The 18817-nt window shown below is 44.9% G+C and overlaps 1 protein-coding gene across 2 annotated transcripts in view; it reads left to right on the top strand.

The window, feature by feature from the left end:
* The window catches only part of sema6e (sema domain, transmembrane domain (TM), and cytoplasmic domain, (semaphorin) 6E), a 224375-nt gene that overhangs the window by 157825 nt on the left and 47733 nt on the right, over positions 1-18817 (top strand). For both annotated transcript variants that reach the window (XM_056285729.1, XM_056285728.1), the window contains exons 9-16: positions 3594-3684; positions 4095-4217; positions 5964-6052; positions 6313-6530; positions 8208-8339; positions 9427-9582; positions 14679-14855; positions 16106-16243. In XM_056285729.1, coding sequence (XP_056141704.1) covers positions 3594-3684; positions 4095-4217; positions 5964-6052; positions 6313-6530; positions 8208-8339; positions 9427-9582; positions 14679-14855; positions 16106-16243 — 1124 coding nt within the window. The remainder of the gene's footprint in view (positions 1-3593; positions 3685-4094; positions 4218-5963; positions 6053-6312; positions 6531-8207; positions 8340-9426; positions 9583-14678; positions 14856-16105; positions 16244-18817) is intronic.

The raw sequence follows: 18817 nt of genomic DNA, 5'->3' as shown, positions 1-18817 counted from the left end.
GAAAAACATCAGACCCACCCAGAGCAGAGACCGAGCAATACTGGAAGGATATAGGGGAAAAAGAGGCATCACACAACACCAATGACCTAAAACTGGACCACTGCAATATCCCAGAACAAGGACCAGTTATCACAGTGGCTGACATCTAACATGAGTCTCAAACATGAAGAGCTGGACTGCACCAGGCCCTGACGTGATTCATGCCTACTGGCTGAAGAAGCTAACAGCACTCCATGAATGCCTGGCGACACAAATGAACCAGCTGCTGACATCAGGGTCTCACTCTGACTGGCTAACATAGGGGAGAACAATACTGATCAAGAAGGATCTCCACAAGGGTACAACACCTTCAAACTACAGGCCAGTAACTTGCCCCTCCACAACATGGAAGATTTTGTCAGGCATCATAGCAGCTAAGCTGAATGGGCACGTGAGTCAATACATGAGCGAAACTCAGAAAAGAATTGGGAGCAATACCAGAGGGTCAAAGCATCATCTGCTGGTTAATAGAGCAGTCATCCAAGACTTTTAAGATCAGACAAACCAACCTGATCACAGCCTGGATTGACTACAAGGAAGCTTACGATTCAATGCCCCACACCTGGGTACTGGAGTGCTTGGCACTATACAAAGCCAACAGGGCACTAATAGTCTTCATTAAGAAGTCAATGCAGCAGTGGAAAACGCTAGAGGCCAACTCAAAGACAATCACACAGGTACCCATCAAGTGTGGCATATACCAAGGTGGTGTACTATCCCTGCTGCAGTTCTGCATAGGCCTGAACCCCCTCATTCAGATCATCACAAAGACTGGCTATGGATACAGGTTCAGAAGTGGGCTTTACCATTAGCCACCTCCTATTTACAGATGAAATCAAGCTGTATGCTAAGGATGAGGGAGACATTGACTCACTGATCTATCTCACCAGGATCTACAGCGACGACATCAGGATGCCATTCAGACTGGACAAGTGCGGTCGAATGGTGGCAAAAAGAGGAAAGGTGGTGAGCACGAAGGGATTGAATTACGAGATAGCGAGAAAGCAGACATACAGGACAGTTACAAGTACTTATGTATTCTACAGTGAATGGAAACCAAAAGGAGGCAGCAAGGAGGTCAGCTACAGCAAAATACCTCCAGAGAGTGAGGCAGGTCCTGAGGAGCCAGTTCAAAGGGAAGAATAAGATCTAAGCCATCAACACATATGCCCTAATCAGTCATCAGAAAGCCAGCTGGAATAATAAGCTGGCCAAAGGAGGAGATAAAGGCCACAGATATCAGGACACGGAAACTCCTCACAATGCACAGAGGGTTCCATCCGAAGTCCAGCAACCTGAGACTGTACGATAGGCAAAAAGTTGAATTGCTGGGCGCCTGGGTAGCGTAGCAGTCTATTCTGTTGCCTACCAACACGGGGATTTCCAGTTTGAATCCCCGTTTTACCTCCGGCTTGGCAGACACAATTGGCTGTGTCTGCGGGTGGGAAGCCGGATGTGGGTATGTGTCCTGGTCACTCTACTAGTGCCTCCTCTGGTCGGTCAGAGCACCTGTTCATGGGGCAGGGGGAACTGAGGGGAACAGCGTGATCTTCCCATGCGCTATGTCCCCCTGGCAAAACTCGTTACTGTCAGGTGAAAAGAAGCGGCTGGCGACTCCACATGTATCGGAGGAGGCATGTAGTAGTCTGCAGCCCTCCCCGGGGCAGCGACCGGGATGGCGCAGAAGAGTGGGAAGAAAAACGGGGGAAAATCCAAAAAATTTAAATTTAAAAAAAGGCCTATATTTCTAACATCATATACTTTTTTTTCTTTGCATTTTTTTAAAAAGCTGGCTATGGCAAAACGTTTTTCCTTCCTTTTGTTTTTGTTTTTTTCTTCAAATATTTGCTACTCTGACCTACGGTATTCAAGATGAAAAATAAGCAGGGAGCCATCCAGCTCCACGGTGCACCTGTGCTGTGTGTGAGTAGCTGCAAGTGCATCCTGCTAAACGTCCCTACAAAACATCCCTCTAAGGTCGTTCGTGCGTGAGTGGCCACAATTTGCAATGCACAGCCCACGGCAGCAGCTGCGCACGCGCCTTGGGAATAATTTGCAGGTTAAAACCATGCCATACATTGTGTTGGGTACGTGATTCATGAGATAAGCTAGCAGGCGATGAGCTGCAGCTAGGCTATGAGCTGCAGCTAGGCTATGAACTGGCTATAAACAGTCAACCATTGCTGTTGCAGAGTTCATGATTTCTACTTAACACACCGGGCTGCAAACTTCATGCATTGAGCATGAAACATATGCAGTTGAGTACTACTATCACACATATTTCACATCTTCACATTCTTGGTTGGTTAACCACAGTGGCCCAGTGGTTAGCGCTGTTGCCTCACAGCAAGAAGGTCCTGGGTTCGAACCCCAGGTCGTCCCAGGTCCCTTTCTGTCTGGAGTTAGCATGTTCTCCCCGCGTCTGCGTGGGTTTCCTCCGAGTTCTCCGGTTTCCTCCCACCATCAAAAAGACATGCGTGTTAGGGTTAATACTCCTGTCTGTGCCCCCGAGCAAGGCAATGGAAAGAAGAACTGGAGTTGGTCCCCGGTTGCTGCAGCTGCCCACTGCTCCTATACAATACGATGGGTTACATGCAGAAGACAAATTTCATCGTAAGAATACAATGACAAAATAAAGTGGCTTTCTTTCTTTTCTGGCTTTCTTCTTGTAAAAACTTTTTAAATATAGAGACAAATGGAAACGCTTTACCTGTCACTGCCAGCGGAAGCAGTATCAGCGGACTACAGAGAGTCAATAACCACACAATGATTGAGATGAGATGAAATAGCGGAGACGTTGATTGATGGATTTCCCCAGGTCGGGCGGCGGGCGCAACCATTTTTTTATTTATTCGGGGCGCAAAAATGAATTCTAAACTGGCACGTAAAGAAGTTTCCACCAACTACGGAGAAATATCACGACCTTTCAAAACCAATCTTTTTTAATATTGTCTACAAATGGGGTCGCAACTGGGGTGACAAGGCCTTTTTGGAACTGCCACGGGTTTGTGCAAATAAAGTGTTGTTCAAAATACACACACACACGCACACACACACACACGCACACACACACACACACACACACACACACCACTGGAATGTCCAGTTAATATCATTGCCCATGTTTACAGCCTTGGTCACAGCAGGTCAGACAATAACCGCCAATTTTCTGTGGCCAGGAGATAGCAAACCCCATCTCAGACTTGACACACATTTTTTTATTGTCCCGACCCGTGCACAACATATCAAATGGAGCTAATCTTTACAATCCGCGTGCCGCTGTTCATTATGAGAGATGGATTCAGTGCACATCCCCCACAGCTAGACGTAATAACTGCCACATAAAAGACTGCGTTTGAGGTGAATTGATTTCGCAGTGAGGGAACAATAACATCCCCAAGGTTTACAAGCCTGCACGCTGTGGCAGTTAACTTCGGGGTGTGTGCATTACAATAGAGGCTCTGCATCTTTATGTCTGGTTGCTGTGTTTGAGCTCACATTCCTGGTTGACATTATAAACCATTACTTCTGTCTCTGTTTCCTTTCCGGTCTAGATGTCCACCTTGGAGCAAGAAGGGGAGGAAGTGGTGGGACAGGCCCGCTGTCCCTTTGAGTCACGCCAATCCAATGTCGGTCTGTTTGCTGGTGAGTGCAGCTGGCGGGTCTGCCAGGCTGAAGATAAACGCACACACACACACACACACACACACACACACACACACACACACACACACACTATCTTGTGTCCATCTGCAGTCAAAGTCCCCATGAGCAAAACCCCGAATTCATTCCCTGCTGCACACCACATGTCCCTCAGAGGACTTAATGGAGAGGATCTTCATGCTGTTGCAGGCGTTTTACCCCTGGTGAATGCTGAGATGTTATCAGGAATGACCCAACTTACCCCCCTTATCGCCTCTCGTTGCTCCCTGTTTAAAGATATATTACCGGTGTTTCTCTGTTAAGAGAGGTGGGTCTTCCGTTTGGAATTGTGATCGCTGGAAAAGTACTTGGGTTGACATATTTTCCTTTTATTGGTTTGAATTTTCACTCAGGTGGTGATTTCTACTCGGCCACCATGACGGACTTCTTGGCAAGCGACGCAGTGATTTATCGAAGCCTCGGAGAGAGCAGCCCAGTTCTTCGCACTGTCAAGTACGACTCCAAATGGCTACGAGGTGAGGCTCCGGTATTTCAGTTTCGATCATTTAGGACAGTTTGATCAAATCAGATGGCATGCGCAGTATATCAAGGTGGTTTTGCCCTTCCTCTGCCTTTTATTGAAATCTCAGCATCGTAGAGTGATTACTTCTTCCCCGGTCTCGGAGCCCAGAGGCTAAATTGTCAGACGTCGATTCAGCTCTGGGGACAACAGCCAGTATTTCGGGGCTTCCGGTGTAGCTGCTGGCTGCTGGCTTCCGTTTCCTATGACGACTTCCTCTTCCTCTGTGCCCGTCATTGTTTACAGTCAAATTAGCAACTTGAGACGCGAGGGTGGAGTTGAGAGCTGAGAACCGACATCTACAACCAGACTATTTCACAAGTACTCGACGCGAGTCAAACGTTTCTACAAACGATACACAAACGACATATCGGCCAATGAATTCCGCCTCTTTCGCTCCCCACACGGACTGTTACCAACGTGCAACCAAAGCATGTTCCTGTAGACATCACCACCTACTCAGCAGCACGTATCTTGGCTTCTTCTGGACATGTTCTAGCAAGTGGTTTTTCTCTGCTGCCACCAAGGCGTCATTACAGTTTACCTGCTTGTAAAACTAGCCGTTATTCTAAATCATTAATACCTGTTGCAACTCTTCATAGTGTTCTTTATCAGATTGTTTTATTGTCCTTTTCAAGTTTATCTTATTGTGTACTTTTATAGATTTTATTCCACATGTAGCTCCCTGGGGTGTTATTATTTGTTGTGTTATTCGTTTGTTTTCATGTTACTGTGTTTTATGTTCACGAGCTTCTCCAAACAAATTGCCCCGAGCAGGATTAATAAAGTTGTTTGTATTGTATTGTATTGGGCGGCACGGTGGCGCAGTGGTTAGCGCGGTCGCCTCACAGCAAGAAGGTTCTGGGTTCGAGCCCTGGGGTAGTCCAACCTTGGGGGGGTCGTCCCGGGTTGTCCTCTGTGTGGAGTTTACATGTTCTCCCCGTGTCTGCGTGGGTTTCCTCTGGGTGCTCCGGTTTCCTCCCACAGTCCAAAGACATGCAGGTCAGGTGAATCGGTCATAGTAAATTGTCCCTAGGTATGAATGTTTGTATGTGTGTGTGTGTGTGTGTGTGTGTGTGTGTGTGTGTGTGTGTGTGTGTGTGTCGGCCCTGTGTGATGGCCTGGCCAGGGTGTCTCCCCGCCTGCCGCCCAATGACTCCTGGGGATAGGCTCCAGCGACCCTGAGACCAGGATAAGCGGTTCAGATAATGGATGGATGGATGTATTGTATTGGTCAATACTACTCGGAACTAACATGGAAACAATAAACGGAAACCAGAATGCTTCTGATACCAAAATCTTGTCCCGTGCTTACAGATTCTCTTTAAAAATATTTGATTTTACATCATTAGATTATATAGATAGGTTTTTTTAAATATGTGTTAATAGAGATTACTTTATCTGTGACATTTGAGCTGATTGCTGTCAGTATATTTTTTATCTGCACTGATACAATATAAACTCACTATTTTTTACACAATGACTGTTATCTCCACTTTGATAAAGTCTTTTTGTTCCAGCATCATAATTTGTCACATCAGAACATGCTGTTTTAGCATTTCATTTCGGAGCTCTCCAGCTCCAAAATGAGCGCTGTTGTGACAGGCGTGGCACCTCGCCTCCCCAGTGTGCATCATGGCGTTGAATACAAAGCGGCGCTGCGACTGTCACTGTTAACATATCCTCCCTGTGTCTCCCTCAGAGCCCCATTTTCTCCACGCCATCGACTACGGAAACTATGTGTACTTTTTCTTCAGCGAGATAGCGGTGGAGTACACCTCGCTTGGCAAGGTGAGGGACTTGTCATTCCTGCCCAGGTTAGATAAACACCAGACCTGTGTCATGTGACATTAGCCCTGTTCTCCTCTCCTGCACAGGAATGAAATCAGACAGGGTTGCCGAATGTGGAAAAACACACACCTGCAAGACCTTTTAGCACTGCTGAATGTTGCATGTGGTCCCTTGTGGAACTTACAGTAGTGAAATTACATGAAATATGAAGCAGATACACAGGAGGGACGCTGTAAAACTGTCTTACTTCCTGTCCTCAGGTGGTTTTCTCCAGAGTGGCGCGTGTCTGCAAGAATGACAACGGAGGTTCTCCAAGGGTTCTAGAACGTTACTGGACGTCATTCCTCAAAGCAAGGCTAAACTGCTCTGTCCCTGGTGACTCCTTCTTCTACTTCGACGTCCTGCAGTCACTAACTAACGTGCTACAGATCAACCACCGACCTGCTGTGCTTGGCGTCTTCACCACACAGGCTAACAGGTCAGAAAGGCCACCGGGGCCCACCAACACAGGGATCACCGGTTCGAATCCGCGTTTTACCTTCAGCTTGGTCGGGCGTCCCTACAGACACAATTGACAGTGTCTGCGGGTGGGAAGGCGGATGTGGGTTTGTGTCCTGGTCGCTGCACTAGCGCCTCCTCTGGTCGGTCGGGGCGCTTGTTCCTGGGGGAGAGGGAACTGGGGGGAATAGCGCGATCCTCCCATGTGCTGCGTCCCCCTGGTGAAACTCCTCACTGTCAGGTGAAGAGAAATGGCTGGTGACGCCACATGTATCAGAGGAGGCATGTTGTAGTCTGCAACCCTCCCCGGATCGGCACGGGGTGGAGCAGCAACCAGGACGGCTCGGAAGAGTGGGGTAATTGGCCGGATACAATTGTGAAGAAAAAAAGGGAGGGAAATCCCCCCCCCCCAAAAAAAGAAAGGCCACCAGGTAGCAGATTCACAGCCCGGTGACACAACTCTTCAGTTATTTTTCATCTGAGGATGCCAAACACAAAACGACACAATCATATGCAAATGCATGTGCACATATACAAGTATTTTATGTTGCATATGTGACAGTATCATGTCCATACATTTTGGGGGTTTTCTTTCCAGGTAGATGCGATGCTTGTCATGCAAAGTAAAGGCTCTAGAATCTAAATCTTCCTGTGACCCCTGTCTTGGATTTACTGTAGATATGGGTGACCTTCACTAACCAAGCGAAGTTAGCTTGGTTAGCAAAGTTAACCAAGTCAGTGTGGGTCAACGTGCCACAACAGGCTGGTTTATGACAACCAGGGTCACGAACATCAATTCGGTAAAAGAAGTAAAAAGTTGAAGTCTTGCTGCAGTGGTGCGGCACGCCAATCAGCGGGCCGACGCACTGGAAGTACACTATAGTGGATAACCAAAACTACACACAAGATAAACCCCTCGTTTCCCCCCCAACAGAAAAACACCCAAACCACTACCAGTTCCACAGCAAACCTTAAATGATCGCCACAAATCAGCAGGGGAACTCCCACTGCACCAGCTGCTCCCATGACAGACCAACACTAGCCGTGGCACTGAAAAAGATAAAACTGTAAATTACTCAATTACTCACTTTACTCAATCTACTAAAACACAACAGGTAAAACAATGTAAAAAGAACAATATGAATGGCAACCCAGTTTCCCCTCAGGGATGAATAAAGTATTGTGATTATGATTCTGAACCAGCACATTGCCTGTGAATTGAACACAGCACATGTCCCGCTCAGTCTAACCACAGGTAAACCGCTTAAGAGACGTTCTCATACCTTGCCACTGCTGCTACTCCTGGACTGTGCTGACCCTTTACAAAAGAAACAGTACATTTTTGGCAGACCCACATTTTGTAATTCAATCATTCTGTAGTAAAAATCCAGCAAATTCAATATTTACATAAAAATCCAATACCTCAGGGTGCATTTGCACCCGTACAATCAAATAATCCTAATTAAAACACAAAAGGTTTGTTTGGCTTAAGGGGGTATGTGCACAGGAGTGATCGCAGGAGCAGGAATGAAGCTGACACTCCTGTGCTCCACGAACCTCTTACAGGTTGAAGAACTTGCACCTTAATTGACCAAATTGTGCCTGGTTCCTAGTGTCTCCCTACTACATCCCTGTGTCCTTTGTGTTCTTTCAACAGCATCACCGGCTCAGCAGTGTGTGCTTTCTACATGGACGACATCGAGAAAGCCTTCAATGGCAAATTCAAAGAGCAGAGGAACAGCGAGTCTGCCTGGACACCAGTTCCTGAGGAGCAGGTCCCAAAACCAAGGTGGGAGACACGCCTTTGAATGGCTGCCTGTCTTTTTCTCAGAGCACATTTTTTCTGTCTCACAATACTGTTGGTGCCGCAACTGCTGCTGCTGTTCTGCAGTTATATGTCGCAAAGGGGAGCACAAAAGCAGAGGGGCACAACACACCTGATTGTTTCCTTCCTGTTTTGTCCAAAAACGAAGAGTCCCAATTCCTTTTATATCTGAATCCATCAGTCTTGTCACAATGGGTGTTTTTCCCTCTGGCATACGGTATCAGAGTAACTCCAGTGATATTAATTCAACACCATCAACAGAATTATTATATCACTAGAAAGCACATATCAAAAGAAAATGAAAAGCCACTTTATTTTGTCATTGTACAGGTTACAATGAAATGTGTTCTCTGCAATTAACCCATCCTGTTGTGTAGGAGCAGTGGCCAGCTGCAGCGCCCGGGGACCAACTCCAGTTCTTTTGTCCACTGCCTTGCTCAGGGGCACAGGCAGGAGTATTAACCCTAACATGCATGTCTTTTTGATGACGGGAGGAAACCGGTGCACCCACAGGAAACCCAATGTGTTCTCTGCAATTAACCCATCTTGTTGTATAGGAGTAGTGGGCAGCTGCAGTGCCTGGGACCAACTCCAGTTCTTCTGTCCATTACCTTGCTCAGGGGCACAGGCAGGAGTATTAACCCTAACATGCATGTCTTTTTGATGGTGGGAGGAAACCGAAGCACCCGCAGGAAACCCACGCAGACACGAGGAGAACATGCAAACTCCACACAGAAAGGACCTGGGATGGCTCCATCTTTAATGTTTGGCGATAAAGAAACAAACAGTCCTAATGTGCTGATCAATCAGCAGCATATCAGTGTCTTATTGTCCAACCATATGATAATGCTCGCTAGTTTCAAGTCACATGACCTCACAAGCAGCAGTAATTCCAAGCTTTGAGTCATTATGCCATATGATGACAGAAAAGTAGGAATGCTTAATGAGAATAAGAAACCAGTTGTCAATAGTGTTAAAGGTAAATATCACTTTGGCAAGTTCAGCGCTTGCAGTTTGAGCCTGAAGATTTCCTCTGTGGTCGTTCCTATAGGCCAGGCTGCTGTGCTGGGGACAGCTCTGCCTCCTCTTACAAGTCCTCCACCACCTTTCCTGATGAAACGCTGACCTTCATCAAGTCTTATCCGCTTATGGATGAGTCGGTCCCCTCAGTCAATGACCGCCCCTACTTCACCCGGACCACCAGCAGGTAACACCACCAGCCATGTCATTGGTTTGAAATACATGGCCCTATTCTTGAATCTTAATTTGGGATACAGTGACATGGATTTCATCACTTTCTTAACTCTCTGTCAGCTAAGATCTGAAATCTACCTGACTAAAAATCTATGTCAACATTATTATTGTAAATAGGCATAAAGGTCAAAATGTTTAAACCATGTACCCTTAATTATAGGGATGCACCAGTACCAACCCTGGTATTAAATATCAGGCCAATATCCAGCTGAAATTGAGTATCAGTATCGGATACTGTACCCAGTACTAAAATCTGATACCAAAAGCCATGAGTAACATCTCAGAAGTAGGAACGAAAAGAAAAATGGCTTAATTTACTGGATTTTTGGCACATGGAAGCCTGAATTTCTTTAATGGTTAAAAAAAAAAAAAAACTGTTTTTATCTCAATTATTTTGCCCATTGACCCCAAAATAATAGCACAAGTCTGCACTGTGAAGTAATGGATCGGTACTCAGTATCGGCCAACACTTAAAAGATTTGTGTTTGGAATCAGCATTGGCATTGAAAAGGTGATACTGGTACATATCTACTTAATTCAGAAGTTACATGTTGCTAGGGATGAAACAGTATGAAAATTGCATATCACAATTATAGTGACCAAAATTATCACGGTTATCAGTATTATCGCGGTATTGTTAAAATGTGCTGAACCTTTTCAAAAAGTACTGATACACACTGAAATAATTTCATCAAGTTTTATATTAAAAACCACAAATACAATTAGCAGCACTATGCACTTTTTGTTTGCATAAACATTAAAATAACATAGCTAATACAATATGCAAACATGAAAACCATATCAAATGTGCATTAACGTTAAAGATGTATATATCATCTACTTGTAGGGCATTGACCTATGATCGACCTGTAGGTGTCGCTGTGGTTCATTAGTTATAGCACACCTGAGTAATCGGGAGAGAAGAAGAGAGAGGTTTAGATGACTGGAAAGAAAGAGCTTGCCACAAAATAAACTCAATTTCGCAAATAAGTCAGATTTTTTCTTGGTTTTTGAAATATTTTTCAAACTGTAATCCTTGGGAAGTGCTGATTCTAAAGATACCTTTGTTTTTGTTCTACGACGAGTATTTCTGGAGTTTTAAGCGAACATACAAACATAGAATGTTACCAGATTTCGCAGCCCTGGTCGTGCCTTACCAGAGGAGCTCGTAAGGGCAGTTTCAATGTTTCATGCATCACTGTTGAGGGGTTTTCTTGTTGTTCAGCCCAACCCTGTGATTTAGCTTGCTAAAGAAGCTGTTTTTTCATGACGTTTCACTGACGCGGGTTTAAACACACATAGTGACGACACTTCAGACTTAGAGGGTGGAAAAATCTCCGCTAGAGCCCTGTCACTGCCTTCCGCCATGTTTGCATTGATGCAAACAACCCACATCGCATCCTGCACCTACGCGCCTTGTTCCATACTCCAGTCCAATAGGTGGCAGTAATGCTCATCTAAGCTGATTTGCCAACCGCCGATAAACACTAAATAAGAGGAAGCCCTGTGTCTGGGAGACTTGTTGATGCTGAATAGTATTTACCGTGAGTTTTTCCCAAGCGCGGCAGTCAAACATGATTTTAATAATTAAAATTTGAAATGGTAATACTAACCATTGGGAATTTTATCATGTTTTATTGTGAAACCAGTAACCGTTTCATCTCGACATGTTTCATTTTTCTTGTTTTGAGTCAGTCTATGTGTTATAATCTGCGTCAGCTGTGAACAGTTGACATGGAACATTCAGACTTTAGTTGAGTGTCGCACCGCATTTACCGGTTGCGGCTCGGTTGTGGTAGCTTGTATTATCCTCACGAGTGGGATGTAGATGTTCTCTCCTATTGCCAGTCAGGAGACATGTATTCACCGACGCCCCCCCCCCTCCCCCCCAGTCAGCTTGATGATTGGTATCGATGAGTGAACTCAAGCGCTACGCGCAGCCCTGTCCCTCATTAAAGACCATTAGATCCATTCACGGTGTGAGAGGGTCCATCTCAGCCCACATCAAAGACTAATCACACCAGGAAGGGTTCTCTGAAGTGCTGACCTGACCAGCGGGAAGTCATCTAGGACTCCCATCAAAGAAAGCCAAGTGATGTGTGTGTGTGTGTGTCTGTGTCTGTGTCTGTGTCTGTGTGTGTGTGTGTGTGTGACATTTTTGATGCCAGGCATGGCCAGATGAGTTGAATGATGAGTCAGTAATTAATGTCGCAAGCATTACAGAGACACAAACACATCAGACACACCACATACACAACATGTACGTTTCACATGCACCTCAAATATAGATGGATGCGTCTCACGCACAAGCACAACATACACTGAAAGCACACACATCAGACCCATGTGTAAACTGCATACACACTCAAAATGCAAATGCTCACGAACCACGAACACTAGCACCACACTGCACATGCTCTCACTCTACAAACGTGCATGCATGGGCCCATACACACTACAGAGACACAAACTGCAGACACACTACAGACATGCACAAACTGTATATAGGACCTAAGGCAGAGCCAGGCTGCCAGCCAACCAGGCACTGCGTAGCATCTCACACTTTGGAAGGAAAGGCAGAGCATCTCACAGCTGGTGCTAAAAATCATCACATCTGTCCTGTGGCTCCCTAGAGAGGAGCCAGGAAAATTACATCTTACCAAAGGCGCATCCGTGCGTTACGACAATTCATTGCAGCGCTGTGCCAGTACAGTCAGTCAGGGTAAACATGACGGCATCCACAGGAGCGGTGGGGAGGGATTGTGTTAACAGAAAGGGCACAGGAACATCTCACGATGTCCTTTAGGAGGAGGAGGTTTGGCAATGCTAGCGATGACATCATGGACACTCTAAAAGACAAAGGTCCTGCTTTGACTGGGGAATGACGGGTAAGAGTGGCAAATCGGTGAATGGATTATGATAGTCGATAGGTTGATGAGTGGGGAGGAGAATGAAGAGTTAGAGGAATGGATTGGAGGAAGGATGAAGGGATAGATAAAGAGAACAGATGAGTGGGTGGGAGGGAGGAGGGACAGATGGATTTATTGCACATCGAAGCTTCATACAATGACCTCCAAAAGTACAGTGCCTTGCAAAAGTATTCAACGCCCTTGATAGTCATCTCTAATTTCTGGATTATAAAAGATACTCACACATCTGTTTCTGAACAGTAAATATTATTTTGGGAACCCATAAGCTCTAACAGCATGTTCCCAAAGCCAAAATAGGTTATGTTTTACTGACTTTTTATTAAAAATTAAAAACTGAAATATAGTGCTTGCATAAGTATTCAACCCCTTGTGCTCTGAAAGCTCCAAGTTTACACAAATGAAAAATTATTTCTAAAACAAACTCAGGTAAACACAATTGGACATAATTAGTGCGCATATGTAAGATATTAAAGTAATGGCCTCGTTTATGGGTATAAAAAGCACTCTGTGTAAAGTTCATTAGCTGGGCGTGAACTCCATCAGAAAATGAAGACAAAGGAGCATAATACTGAAGTAAGAGACAAAGTGATTAAAATGCCGAAGGCGGTAAAGGGATGCAAAACAAAAACCAAGTGTTTGGATGTCCCGCGTGACACTGTTGGATCAATTGTCAGAAAGTGGAAGCTGTATCACACCACCCAGGGTTATTAGGGCAGGCTGTCTCTCAAAGCTAAGTGTCCGAGCAAGACATGGGCTGGTGAGGAAAGCCAGAGATGATCCTGCAATCACGTTGAAGGAGCTCCAGAGGTCAGTCGCTGAAACTGGAGCAAATGTGCATGAGTCAACCATATCACAGGCTCTCCATAAATCTGGTCTGTATGGGAGGGTGGCAAGAAAGAAGCCATTGCTCAAAACTATGCATATAAAAGCACACTTGGAGTTTGCTACCAAGCATGAGAGAGACCCAGGTAGGATGTGGGTAAAGGTTTTATGGTCAGATGAGATGAAAGTTGAGCTTTTTGGCCAAAACTCAAAGCATTATGTGTGGTGCAAACCTAACACTGCTCATGCCCTAAAAACACCCTCCCCACAGTGAAGCATGGTGACAGCAACATAATGCTGTGGGGTTGCTTTTCATCTGCAGGCACTGGGAACCTTGTTCACATTGAGGGAAGAATGGATGGAGCTAAATCCAGGGAAATATTTAAAGAAAACCTGTTGCAGTCTGCCTTAAAACTGAAGCTTGGGAGAAGGTTCACCTTCCAGCAGGACAATGATCCTAAGCACAAGGCTAAAGCAACAATGGCATGGCTCAGCAACAAAGGGGTGAACATTTTGGAGTGGCCAAGTCAGTCCGGACCTCAACCCCATTGAAAATCTGTGGCACAGACTGAAAGTCGCAGACCAGAGGCGCCATCCCACCAACCTGCAAGGCCTGAGCAAATTCTGCCAAGAAGAATGGGCAAAAATTACTCCAGAAGAATGTGCAAAGCTTGTACATACTTACCCCAAGAGAATCATGGCTGTTATTGCAGCAAAGGGGTACTCTACTAAGTATTGATATGTGGAGGTTTAATACTTACACAAGCACTATATTTTAGTTTTTAATTTATTTTAAAACATAACTTATTTTGGCTTTGGGAACATGTTGTTAGAGCTTATGGGTTCACAAAAATAATATTGTTCAGGAACAGATGTGTGAGTATCTTTTATAATCCAGAATTTAATGATGACTGTCAAGGGGGATGAATACTTTTGCAAGGCACTGTATTTAAAGACATTTCATACTTTGGGTCACTGCCACTCAACACATTGCATATGAAGTGATAAAATTACAGTCAATTTGCTATCCCGCATGAGTTCATGTTCAACTTTAGGGAATTAATTTTGCACTGTGTGCTTCAACTAAAGGACACTGGCACAGGACATAAATTTGTCTTAATGTTTTTGAAGGTCATTTTGTTTTAATAGGGAAAAAAAATCAAATGTACTCTTGAAAATACGGTATTTTTTTTCTCTACAATATGATCACATACTTGATCATAGTAGCGTTGCTACTTTTCACCGTATTGATCATAGTTTTTTTTCCCCAAACTTTCTTTGGTCCCAATAAATTCAGGTTCAAGTTGACCCAGATTGCTGTGGACACCTCAGCTGGGCCATACAAGAACTACACAGTGGTGTTTCTGGGCTCAGAAAACGGCCACGTTCTGAAGATTCTGGCCAGCACGCAGGGAGCCAACGCCTCTTTTAGCACCCAACTTCTGGAGGACATTGATGTCTACAACCCAGACAGGTCAGACCCGAGAGCAGACTGACAGGCTGTAGCTCTGCCCTCTCTTGTTCTGTCACTGGCAGTCTCATCATCTGTCTCTCTGCCTGTATTCTCATTTATTCTCTCAGTCATTCCTTCAAATAATCTATCCCTTTTTATTTCACTTTCTCAGCCTTGCTTTATCGCGTCAATTTTTGTTCAACTTTCCTCACTTGCTCTCTCTCTCTCGCTCTCTCTCCTGCCCTGCCCATTCACTCTAGTCTATTGTCATACTTTGCATCAGCCAATACAGCCGGAGGGGCTCAATTCTGCTTCTTTCCTGCCAAGCAGATTTTAAAAAGTGCTATATGCATGAAGCCGGCAGCTGGAATTCGCAAAACATCCTGCTTCCAATGTTATTCTGACACTCCACCTTCCCTCCACCATGTTAATTTCCTTAAGAAAAATAAAAAAAATTACCAATACACAGGATATGATCTAACAACGCTTGTGCTATATATCAGTGAGCATTCACAAAGAAAATGATTCAGAAAAGAAGCTAATATATTAATCCATTCCCTGAAACAATGTGCTAATCTGTCAGTGGTTAGCATAGAGCAGTGTTTCCTAATCCAGTTTTAAAGACCCCACTGCCTTGCAAATTTTCATTGTAATCCTCCATACGTACACCTGCTTGTACTCATTCAACCAATCATATTGTCGTACTTAATTATTCCAGGTGTGCCAAATCTGACATATAAATAAGTGCTGATTGGTTGAGTAACTACAAGCAGACCTACATATGCAGGGTTACAATGAAAATTTTCACTGCAGGGGGGCCTCGAGGACTGGACTGAGAAACTCTGCTATAGAGGACATTGGGCTATGCTGTCATGAGCCTACTCATCTATCTCATGGGCAGTATTGCTTATTACACCACCTAAACCAGATATTGGAGGGTTGAGTGTGAGTCAGGGCATGTCATTGGGGTTATTGGTTATTACCAATGTTTCATTGATTCAGGCCTTGTAACACCACAAGAAGGTTCAATAGTGGATTCCAGAATCCTGGAACCATTTCTATCTGCATCCTCCCTCCTGTATTAACTGCTACACAGAATATCTCTCTCCACACTGCCTTTTACCTGCACTTAGACTTACAGCTAGCATCTGATGTCACATCACAGTCTACATAATGGTCTTACAGCAACAGACCAAAGGAAGGAACAAGAATGATTAAAAGCCTTAAAAAGCCAAGCATTCTTTACAGTTGGCATTTTCCTGTGTCTCTAGGTGTAATGTGCGAGGTGAAGAGCGGAAGGTGTTGGGTCTGGAACTGGACAGGGACCACCATGCTCTATTTGTAGCCTTCTCCAGCTGTGTCATCCGAATGCCGCTCAGCCGCTGCTCCGACTATGGCAACTGCAGGAAGTGAGTAGTGTGGTGAAGACACTGAGAAATTATTACTGAGGGATATCATTTCCCACTGTAAGTCTAGTGGTAAAGTGAGGCACTAATCCTGCCAGGGTTGGGGTTTCCATTCCCTACCCAGCCTCAGTTTAGTTTACTTCAGTCTTTAATACAACCTAAGATGATAGTTACTTAAAGTGGGGGTAAGCCATTCTGGGTGGAAGTTAGCAGGAGCTAGCTATATTTTGAAAACATCCTGCAAAAAGAATCTGCCCCCTCACTTCTGCATATGAGCCTCGTGAATGTGCAAACTAATTGACAGCAATTATGAGCCAATGGAGGCTGGCTTGTAAAGAAATATCCTGATTGGCTGATAAGGAGCGGGTATGTAGGAAATGTTCCATCTCTGTTTACAGCATCTAGGGCGGCCACAGAGACTGAATTTGTTTCTTGGTGCAACTACTTACTTGATAGCTGTCGCGATGGATAGATAGATAGATTGAGTGATTGTTTTATTAGCCACACGACCAAGGCCGGTGGAATTTGTTTTCAGTACAGCATGTTAAACTCTGCAGCACAATACATCCATGAACAACAGAAGATACTCCACATATTATCATGAACAATACAGTCACACAATAGCAGAAAAAACATATTACACGTGACAATTAGGTGAATGGTAGTATGCATGCCAGTGGTATGTGATGAGGGGACTATAGGGAAGAATTCAGAGTCTTGATAGCTAGGGGGAAAAACCGTTTGTGAAGCATTTAGTCTTAGTGAACAGTGACTTGTAGCACCTTCCTGAGGAAAGGAGCTGGAAGAGATGATGAGCAGGATTTGAAGAGTTGGAGATGATCTTCTTTGCTCGCTTTACAGTCCGGTGACTATGTAGGAATTCAACTGAGGGGAGTGGGTTGCCTATGATTTTTGATCGTAGGCAATTGTTGAGCTTTTGCAATAATGTGTTCAGTGTTAATTTTCCACTTCAGGTTATTGCTGATGTATATTTTAAGGAATTTAAGAGTCAGTGGTGGTGATGGGGTCTCCGTTCATTTGTATCGGTGTTTTGGGATTTGGCATCCATCGGAAGTCAATGATGAGTTCTCGGGTTTTGGCTGTATTAAGCAGAAGGTCGTTGTTTGCGCACCAAGGGACAGCTTGGTCTACTTCAGTGCAGTACCGGGTTTCATCATTGTTGGAGATGAGGCCTACAATGGTTGTGTCGCCTGCGTATTTTATTATTTTCACAGAGCTATCCGTGGATGTAAAGTGGGTGATGTAAAGCGAGAAGAGCCAGGAGTAGAGATCACAGCCCTGAGGAACACCTGTACTGAGGGTAAGAGGGTGTGAGGTTAGGTTATTAACCTTCACCCGCCTGTTCCACAGGAAGCTCCAAATCCAGTGGCGTATGGCTGGTTGAATGTTCATATCCAAGAGTATGGTAAAGACTTTGAGTGGGTTGATGGAGTTGAAGGCGGAGCTAAAGTCTATGAACAGGATGCGTGTGTAGGTGTTTGGTGATTCCAGGTGTTGCAGGGCATGGTGGAGGTCTATGCTGGCTGCATCCTCAACAGACCGGTTGGCTTGATACAAACTGATATGGGTCCATCATTGGGGAGGTGCAAGATTTCAAGTATGACAGAATCGTCTTCTTCTTTCAGCTTGTTCCATTTCTCAGGGGTCAACACAGCGGATTTTATAGTTTCCATCAGTACCACGTGAGGGCACAACACCAATGGTAGCCATTGTTAACCCGGGCCTTGACCGATCCGGTATGGAGCCTTGACGATCCGATAAGTTCTGGTCAATCTGCATAATGATTTGGCAAAATTTTACGCAAGCTGCCCTTCCTGACACAACTGCTAACCCTATGGACGGGGGCACAGGTAAAGTGATGGATACCATCCCAGTATTCATGGACTTGCGCCCATGCCTGTTGCTAATTCATGTATGACAGCATGATACGCTCAAATGCTTTCATGGCCACAGATGTGAGGGCAACTGGTCTGAAGTCATTGAGGCAGGTGATCTTTGAGGACTTTGGCACAGGAATGATGGTAGAGTTTGAAGCACTTTGGGACTATACATTGGCTTAGAGAGGTGTTAAATATGGCGGAAAATATTGGGGCCAAGTGTGCGGCGCAGTGGCTCAACAAAGCAGGACTGATGCCGCCTGGCCCTGCTGCTTTCCTAATGCTCAGCTTCTTGAATGTAGCCCTCACCTCATCCTCTGGGATGCAGAAGGGTGGCATTGGAGTGTGAGTAGGGGGGATGGCTGGTGGAATAGGTTTTTCAAACCTTGCATAAAACTCGTTTAATTTATCTGGGAGGTTATGGTCATTATCAGGAGGGGAGCAGGGGTGTTTTTGTAATCTGTCATTTCCTTAAAATTTTTCCATATTGATCTGGTGTTACTGGAAGAGAATTGTCGTTCCAATTTTTTTTTTAATTTATTTCTGATTTTTCCCTTTTTCTCCCAATTTAGTGGCCAATCTCTCCCTATTCTAATTCAAACACCCACCCTCGTACTGCATGCATTCGCCAACTGCATCTCTCCGGCCGGCAGTCTCGAAGGAGACACCTCGCCACCTC

Source organism: Lampris incognitus, chromosome 9 (assembly GCF_029633865.1).
Source record: "Lampris incognitus isolate fLamInc1 chromosome 9, fLamInc1.hap2, whole genome shotgun sequence".
NCBI lineage: Eukaryota > Metazoa > Chordata > Actinopteri > Lampriformes > Lampridae > Lampris > Lampris incognitus.
Note: the sequence above shows the minus strand (reverse complement) of the source record. Positions and strands in the feature narration are given on the sequence as shown.